This window comes from Hyla sarda, chromosome 10, assembly GCF_029499605.1.
Source record: "Hyla sarda isolate aHylSar1 chromosome 10, aHylSar1.hap1, whole genome shotgun sequence".
Taxonomy (NCBI): domain Eukaryota; kingdom Metazoa; phylum Chordata; class Amphibia; order Anura; family Hylidae; genus Hyla; species Hyla sarda.
In genome coordinates, this window is record NC_079198.1 from 1,565,131 (window position 1) to 1,573,164 (window position 8,034).

General features: G+C 47.5%; 1 protein-coding gene across 2 annotated transcripts; it reads left to right on the top strand.

Moving 5' to 3' along the window:
- LOC130293454 (aflatoxin B1 aldehyde reductase member 2-like) lies at positions 1 to 8,034 on the top strand. 2 transcript variants are annotated; one of them, XM_056542136.1, is made up of 7 exons: positions 1 to 684; positions 5,243 to 5,433; positions 5,596 to 5,700; positions 6,418 to 6,514; positions 6,676 to 6,775; positions 7,059 to 7,188; positions 7,604 to 8,034. In XM_056542136.1, the coding sequence occupies exons 1-7, from the start codon at positions 495 to 497 to the stop codon at positions 7,757 to 7,759; spliced, it is 969 nt and encodes a 322-aa protein (XP_056398111.1). In that variant the 5' UTR covers positions 1 to 494; the 3' UTR covers positions 7,760 to 8,034. The 2 variants fall into 2 exon arrangements, with proteins under 2 accessions (XP_056398111.1, XP_056398112.1); XM_056542137.1 differs by lacking the exon at positions 1 to 684 and adding an exon at positions 3,870 to 4,128.

An 8,034-nucleotide genomic window follows, 5' to 3' on the forward strand; every position in this document is an offset into this window, starting at 1 on the left:
CCTCCTCTCTACTGGTGATCACACCCTCCTCTCTACCGCTGATCACATCCTCCTCTCTACTGGTGATCACACCCTCCTCTCTACCGCTGATCACATCCTCCTCTCTACCGGTGATCACACCCTCCTCTCTGGTGGTAATTCATTGTAAAGACCCTCCTCCTATTTCTCTCAGTCCAATGAGCCCCCTGGTGTCTGATCAGACCCTACCTGTAATTATTACCTTTCTGTCTGAGACATAACTGCAGGACTAGTTTTTCAGCAATCCAACATTTCTATCTTAGTGCATTATTAACCTTTTTCAGTGAACAATAAAGACTCCATTATATAATCAGCAGGAGGAGGGGCTCAGGTGTGGATCAGGTTCTGGCCGCCTTGTTATGTGTGTATACAGGTTCCTGGCCTGTTGCCATGATAAGTTAATGTGTGGCAGGCGGTGAGGCAGCGGCAGCTCTCAGTCAGTGTTCTCCACTCCGTCCATTCTCTTTCTCCTCACTATGTCGACTTCAGGTCTCCCCCGCACCATATTGGGTGCCATGGAGTTTGGGCACCGCATGGATGCCGTCTCCAGCCAGCAGGTGGTGCAGGAGTTCCTGCGGCGCGGACACCACGAGCTGGACACCGCGCACATCTACGGCGATGGGAAAAGCGAGGAGATCCTGGGGGACATGGGGCTCGGCCCCGAAGGTACGTGCCTGTGATGGGCCAGTCATGCTGAGGAGTGAGACAGTGATTTATTAACGTGAAACCCACACTTTTTTCTAGGGCTGTGAGACACAATTCTGGAGCATTGCCAGTGTGCCAAAAATGTGCCTCACATGCGGCAGTAAATCATACTGAAACCCACAATCCCTACAGTTTGCATTATAGTTTGAGAAAATGCTGCATGTCCTTTGTTAGGTCTGCAAAACCATCAGATTTATCATTATAACCTACAGAAAGTGTCGATTGAAGTCTTTTAACCCCCTAAGGTTTTAATTTTCAGGTGGTGTAATTTTTTTTTTACAGTTTTAGTTTGTACTATTGACAATTTGGGACCCATTTTAATTTTTTTTTATTTGTTTGTTTATTTATTTTTAAGGGCTCATTCACACGGGTGGATCTGCAGCGTATTTTACGCTGCAGATCCGCCGACAATAGACCCTACAGTGCTGCCTCCTCTGTGCCTGCTCATAGCGGCAATCCGGCGCAATGAGCAGACACACCACGATGTGCGAGTCGCCGCGCGCATGCGCGGTGTACTCTCACACATGGCGTCTGCTCCCCTTACTCCCTTAGTTAGGCCGAGAGCAGCCGCGATGTGTGAGAGTATACTGCGCATGCGGGCAGCTACTTGCACATTGCAGTGTGTCTGCTCTTTAGCGGCGGATTGCCGACATGAGCAGGACCAGAGAAGGCAGCACTGTAGGGTCCATTGTTGGCAGATCCGCATCGTAAAATACACTGCGGATCCGCCCGTGTGAATGAGCCCTTAATGTGCAATGTATTGTGTCTGTCAGAATAAAGGTTAACACTACGGAATTTCTGAGCAAAATTACACTCGGGAATTGTGCTCACAATTTGACTTCAGCATTGAAAGGGTAAATGAACCAAAAACAGTGGCTTCTCTGGTATTTACAGCGGGGGTCTGTCCCTATACAGGAGATACATCAGGTAACATCTTATTCTAGACCCATCCTGATAACATAGACAATATAATAAGGAAGGAAAATAAAACATACATTTTCCCTTTAGGGTACGTTCACACGAGCGGATTTACAGCGGATTTTACGCTGCGGATCCGCTGGTGAAGGCTCGCTCTATGCTGTCTTTACATGTGCCTGCTCGTATTGGCAATACGCCGCGACGAGCAGACACTCTGCAGTGATGTGCGCGGCGTACTCGCGCATCGCAGCCAATCTCCCTGCTCTGAGCTAGGCAGAAAGCTCCCGCGATGTGCGAGTATACTGCGACTCGCACATCGCAGTGTGTCTGCTCGTAGCAGCGTATTGACAGCGTATAAGACAGCATTGAGCGGGCCTTCACCAGTGGATCTGCAGCGAAATACGCTGCGAAAATCCGCTCGTGTGAGCGTACCCTTAAAGTCCCTTCTTGAACATAAATATATTTTGTTTAGTAGGAGAGACAGAAAAGGGAGGGCACACTAAACGGAATATTCACCTATATGGAGTCTGCAGTCAGCCTCAGCGGTCAGTGTGAATAGTGGCACCTGCGGGGTGCATATACTGAAGGTGAAGTATCAAAAAAAGTAATACAAAAAGAGAGTGTATGTGCACTCACCGCTCGGCACTTGTCACTGCGTTCCGGCGTCCGGGTCACTGGGTCTCAGTGTGGACGCATGGTGGTAGTGCTCAGAGGCAACGCCGTCAGTTTCGCACGTGAGTGCGTGCTTCTTCCGGCCTCCTTGTGGCTGGAAGAAGCACGCACTCACATGCGAAACTGCCGGCGTTGCCTCTGAGCGCTACCACCATGTGTCCCCAATGAGACCCAGTGACCCGTGACCAGGACTCCAGAACGCAGTGACAAGTGTCGAGCGGTGAGCACATACAAAATATTTTTATTGCAAAAAGAGAGTGTATTGCCACGCCCGAGCAATAAAATTATTTTAGTATTTATCCTGGTTGGGCATTAAGACAGCTGGCAGGGGGGGGAAGAGGTTATAAGAACGGAAAAAAGGAGCAAATTTCTTCTTTTTGTAGTATTACAAGTTGGCTCCAACTGAAATAAGCTGCAATACCACAAACAACCTAAGGACAGGGGTGATGCTGTTTGAAAGAAATCACCTCTGTTTTTCTAATCCTGGATAACCTCTTTACATGGGAGCCGTGACTGGAGCCTGTATCACAGATGTAACTCATATATATATATATATATATATATATATATATATATATATATATATCAGTAGTAACATACGTACCTCCTCAATAATTTGTTTTTTCATGAAAAGCTCTTTTTTTTTCTTACCCCACTCTTGCTGATCTGGTGCGGCTCGTCCTCCATCTTCCTCATCACAAGGATTCTTCTCTGCCCCATTGTGGCCTCTGTTATGACTGTATACACAGAAAGACAAAAAAAGAGAGACATAAAGCGCCCCTAGTGAAGTATGTCAAGCACAGATGAGGTATTAAAGGGTATAAACACTCACCCTGTGATGTTGCGCTAAGAGCATAACACCTGCAGGCATATGTAGGTAAATGGTGGGGTCCTGCCGCTCAGTTCCCTCCGATCGCAGTGGTATCCTGGTCCGGTAGTGAATCAGCAAAAAAGGAAAAAGTGGAACTTTTTAAAAAGCGCCGGACCCAGTCCGGGAGTAAGTCCAACCAAATCAGACCAAGTGGATTAAAATAATGTATTTAGTCAAGGCACACATCTACGCGTTTCTGGCCCGGAATGGGCCCTTCGTCAGGATAAAAGTGCTGACCTCAGCACTGTTATCCTGACGAAGGGCTCATTCCGGGCCAGAAACGCGTATAATAAATACGTTATTTTAATCCACTTGGTCTGACTTGGTTGGACTTACTCCCAGACGGGGTCCGGCGCTTTTTGAAATATCCCAGTTTTTCCTTTTTTTGCTCTGTTATGACTGTGGCCTCTTTAATTTGCCCAGAGTCAATGTCCTTCCAGCATTGACTGGGAGACTAAACCCCATTATTAAGGACCGCGGAGGGTGGGGGCTTCCTTAGTCTTCACACACTGCTGCCGGACTGATGGCAGAACCTCCTGAGGCACAATATATGACCCCTGGATTCCTGCTCTAACTTTTCATCCAATAAGATGACACCACTGGAGCTTCTCTGCCCGGCAACAGAACCTCTGGCTGGAGAATCTGCCCAGCAACACTGGGGCAAGACCACCTGTGGATAGAAAAAAGGGGGAGGGGGGGTAGTCTGAACCGAAACAATAAATGTTAATGACAGCCATGCCCAAAATAAAGGAAGGGGGCGAAATTCCATGTGTCCCCCCTATTATAAAAGGGGGCCCCTGTCATCTTGGGACACTTGGTTCATCCTTCTGTAGAAAATGAGTCTCAAGGAATTATTTTTTTTTTTTAAAGGGTTGATTTGGTTTCTTCCTAAAGTCTCCACATGAGCCGCCATCATTCTTCTATCCCAGAGTATAAGATGTCAGGTAATGATGTGAGGTAATGATGTGAGGTAATGATGTGCGGTAATGATGTGAGGTAAAGATTTGAAGTAAACCTGTGAGATAAAGGTGTGAAGTAATTGTGTGAGGTATGTTGTGGGGTAAAGACATGAAGTAAAGTTGTGAGGTAAAGACGTGATGTAAAGTTGTGAGGTAAAGACGTGATGTAAAGTTGTGAGGTAAAGACGTGATGTAAAGTTGTGAGATAAAGACGTGATGTAAAGTTGTGAGGTAAAGACGTGATGTAAAGTTGTGGGGTAAAGACATGAAGTAAAGTTGTGAGGTAAAGACGTGATGTAAAGTTGTGAGGTAAAGACGTGATGTAAAGTTGTGAGGTAAAGACGTGATGTAAAGTTGTGAGGTAAAGACATGATGTAAAGTTGTGAGGTAAAGACGTGATGTAAAGTTGTGAGGTAAAGACGTGATGTAAAGTTGTGAGGTAAAGACGTGATGTAAAGTTGTGAGGTAAAGACGTGATGTAAAGTTGTGAGGTAAAGACGTGATGTAAAGTTGTGAGGTAAAGACGTGATGTAAAGTTGTGAGGTAAAGACGTGATGTAAAGCTGTGAGGTCAAGTTGTGAGGTGAAAATGCATCATGTAATTTTGCAGCAGCTGGAAGTCCACAGTTAAGAGAGCGGCTGTCTGGGCATGCTGGAAGTTGTAGTTTTGCAACAACTGGAGGCTACCAAATGAAACTGTCCCAATTCTTCACTTCAATTAGTTCACAAGTCACATGAGCAGCGTCTGCATGAGAACATCCTCAGATATCAGTCATACATCAAATTAACCTGTTAAGGGCATAAATTTACTCCATTTGACATCTGGAACTAAACGCACCAGGGTGTAAATGTACGCCATTAAGTGACTTTGAGGCTAGCGCAGCTTCAGAGCAGTAAATGTCGTCTACTATCAGTAGCCAGACACTCGCTGCTAATGACAGGCAGCGGCTATCCCACCACTGTCCATCATTAACCCTTTATATGCCGTGATCAATGCCAATCACAGCATTTAAAGTGAAAGTAAAAGTTCCCTATCTGACGGACAAGTGACACTGACAAATGACTGTGCTACCTTAGTCTGACCATTACATTCCCCACAGTGAAGATAGCGACTAAAGCCAACCCGCTGGAGGGGAAGAAGAACCTGAAACCGGAGAGCGTCCGCCAGCAGCTAGAAGAATCCCTAAAGCGGCTGAAGACCACCAGTGTTCCCCTGTTCTACCTGCACCTCCCCGACCACCAGACCCCCCTGGAGGAGACACTGGCGGCCTACCAGGAGCTGTACCTGGAGGTAAGGTCTGTTCTTCAGGACCAATATGGCTGCCTCTCCTAGGCTCCTGAATGGCTGTGAGGAGATATCACTATATATGAGATCTGGCGAATGGTGCGAAACTGCATCTAGTGAAGTATTGGAAGAATTTACTGCATACTAAATTACTATTTATTGTTTTAGGGAAAGTTTAAGGAGCTGGGTCTGTCCAACTACGCGTCCTGGGAGGTGATGAAGATTTACTGCATCTGTAAGGAGAGGAACTGGGTGCTGCCGACTGTCTACCAGGTGCCAGCTCTGCGGGGGAAGGTGTAGTGCAGTGATATCCAACCTGTGGCTCTGCAGCTGTCAGGACATCAGTAGTTGTCATTATACATCATCTGGAGGTCCAAGGGTTGGGGAATACAAGTGTGTGTGACAGTAATATGAAAACCGTTTTTTTTTGTCCTTGCAAGCCCTGAATGGCATATAGTACTGCCTACAGACTCCAGGAAATGAAATGTATTCTCTGTGGAAATCTGATCTCTAAGGTTACAAGCCCAAAACCTGAGGCTACACTACTGAGGACAACATGTCTCCTCCTGGACTGTCAGGCCCTGTCATGGAGATCTGTGTAGATGCAGATTTTTGTCTCCATCCTGCCTGGCACATGTGTGTGTGTGTGTGTGGACATTGATGTGGATGGTGATTTGGGTCCACACAGCAGGTCCTACATTAGGACACAGCACCTGACAGTCTAGGAGGAGTCATGCTGTCCTCAGTAGTGCAGCCTTAGGCTTTGGGCCTGTAACGTTCACAAGATCTCATCTTCACAGAGAAGAAATATATTTTCCTGGAGTCCGTAGGCAGCACTGCATATCGTTCAGTGCTGCCAAGAACGTCCAGGAAGAGCGATGTTCACATTGTATTGAACATGGCCATTACTGGCGGAGTTGGAAGGTCTCTGTAGTGATAGAGGGGGTCCTGTCCAATCATAGTTTTATATCTGAGCTCTCCCTCCTCCAGGGTATGTACAACGCCACAACACGACAAGTAGAGACGGAGCTGCTTCCCTGTCTGCGCCAACTCGGGATCCGCTTCTATGCCTTCAATCCCCTGGCAGGTGAGTGCACCACCACTTTACACTGCAGCTATCACTGACACGTGAGGGAGTGGTACCTTGTACAAGTGGCCTGTCAGTGGAGGCGGCCATGTTGTCTTAGTCAGTACTGATGACGTTTGTTGGTTTTGTTATTGATTCCCGTTATTTCCTGCTCTCTTCAGGCGGAATGCTGACCGGGAGGTACAAGTACGAGGACAAGGATAAGGAGCAGCCGACCTCCAGGTTTTTTGGCATCAACTGGTCTGAAATGTACAGGAACAGGTCAGCATACTGATGAAAACTGTTACAGGGCCCCCAAAGCAAAAACTAGTCCAAGGTCCCCAACTTTAAGGCTTTATGGGCACCAGTTGCAAAAGGACCCTCTGTACCAACTATAGTTACACCCCCGCATACAGGGCACTACTACTCCTCCCCTATACAGGTGGATAATAAGGCTGTCCGGGCATTCTGGGAGTTGTAGTTTTGCAACAGCTGAAGGCACCATAGTTGGGGGGAAGGTCACTGGTTGGGCTCTGTTAACCCTTTGTTTCCTGGCTTTGTGCAGATACTGGAAGAAGCATCTCTTCCAAGGCATTGACGGCGTGCAGAAGGCGCTGGAGGAGGCGTACGGCAAAGACCGACCCAGCCTGACGGCCGCTTCTCTCCGCTGGATGTATCATCATTCCAAACTACAGGTGCGCAAGCTGTCTAGTCACCGGTATAATCTGTTAGGACAGATGGGCCACAGCAGCGCCGAGAATTTCAGGAGAGAATGTAGGGATTTTGTGTGAGTGACATAGTGGAATGAGCAGCAGCACAGAGTATTTCAGGAGAACAGTGCGCTGATCTTTTGGAGATGATCAACTGAACATTAGAGCTCCGCCGTATGACTGGTGACCACAGCCAACACGCCCCTCTATTAACGTTTATGTGGAGGCGTGACTGCTATGTACTAACAGTCACGTCCCCTCCCATAGATATGAATGGAAGGGGCGTGGCTTTACATGTTTATGACCCCCGCAATCAGACATATTATCCCATCCTTTGGATAGAAGATATGATGTCTAGAGGCGGAGTACTCCTTTTACATCACTTTTCATGTGTCTCTAGGGGAACGACGCTGTGATCCTGGGGGTGTCTAGTTTGGAGCAGCTGGTGCAGAATCTGGACGGGGCGGAGGGTGGGCCCCTGCTTCCCCCCGTGGTCAGCGCCTTTGATGAAGCCTGGAACCTGGTCGCCCACGACTGTCCAAACTATTTCCGCTAGAACGTTTCACAGGATTGGCCTCATCTGTATCATCCTGAATCTCCCATGATCCTTTGTGCCCCGCTGGGGAATCTGCTGCTTTACACCAATGATCTCTAATCTCATTTGATGCCATGAACTGTGGGTGTGAATGAGGCTTTACAAGGGATAATCTGCCTGTGTGTGAACTGGGGGGCAGGGTAGGGTCAACGAGATGCCGCGCCTCCCCCCCATTGTCACACAAATGTACAAGAGTTACCATTAAACTGATTTTACAGCAACATAAAAAGTCTTTG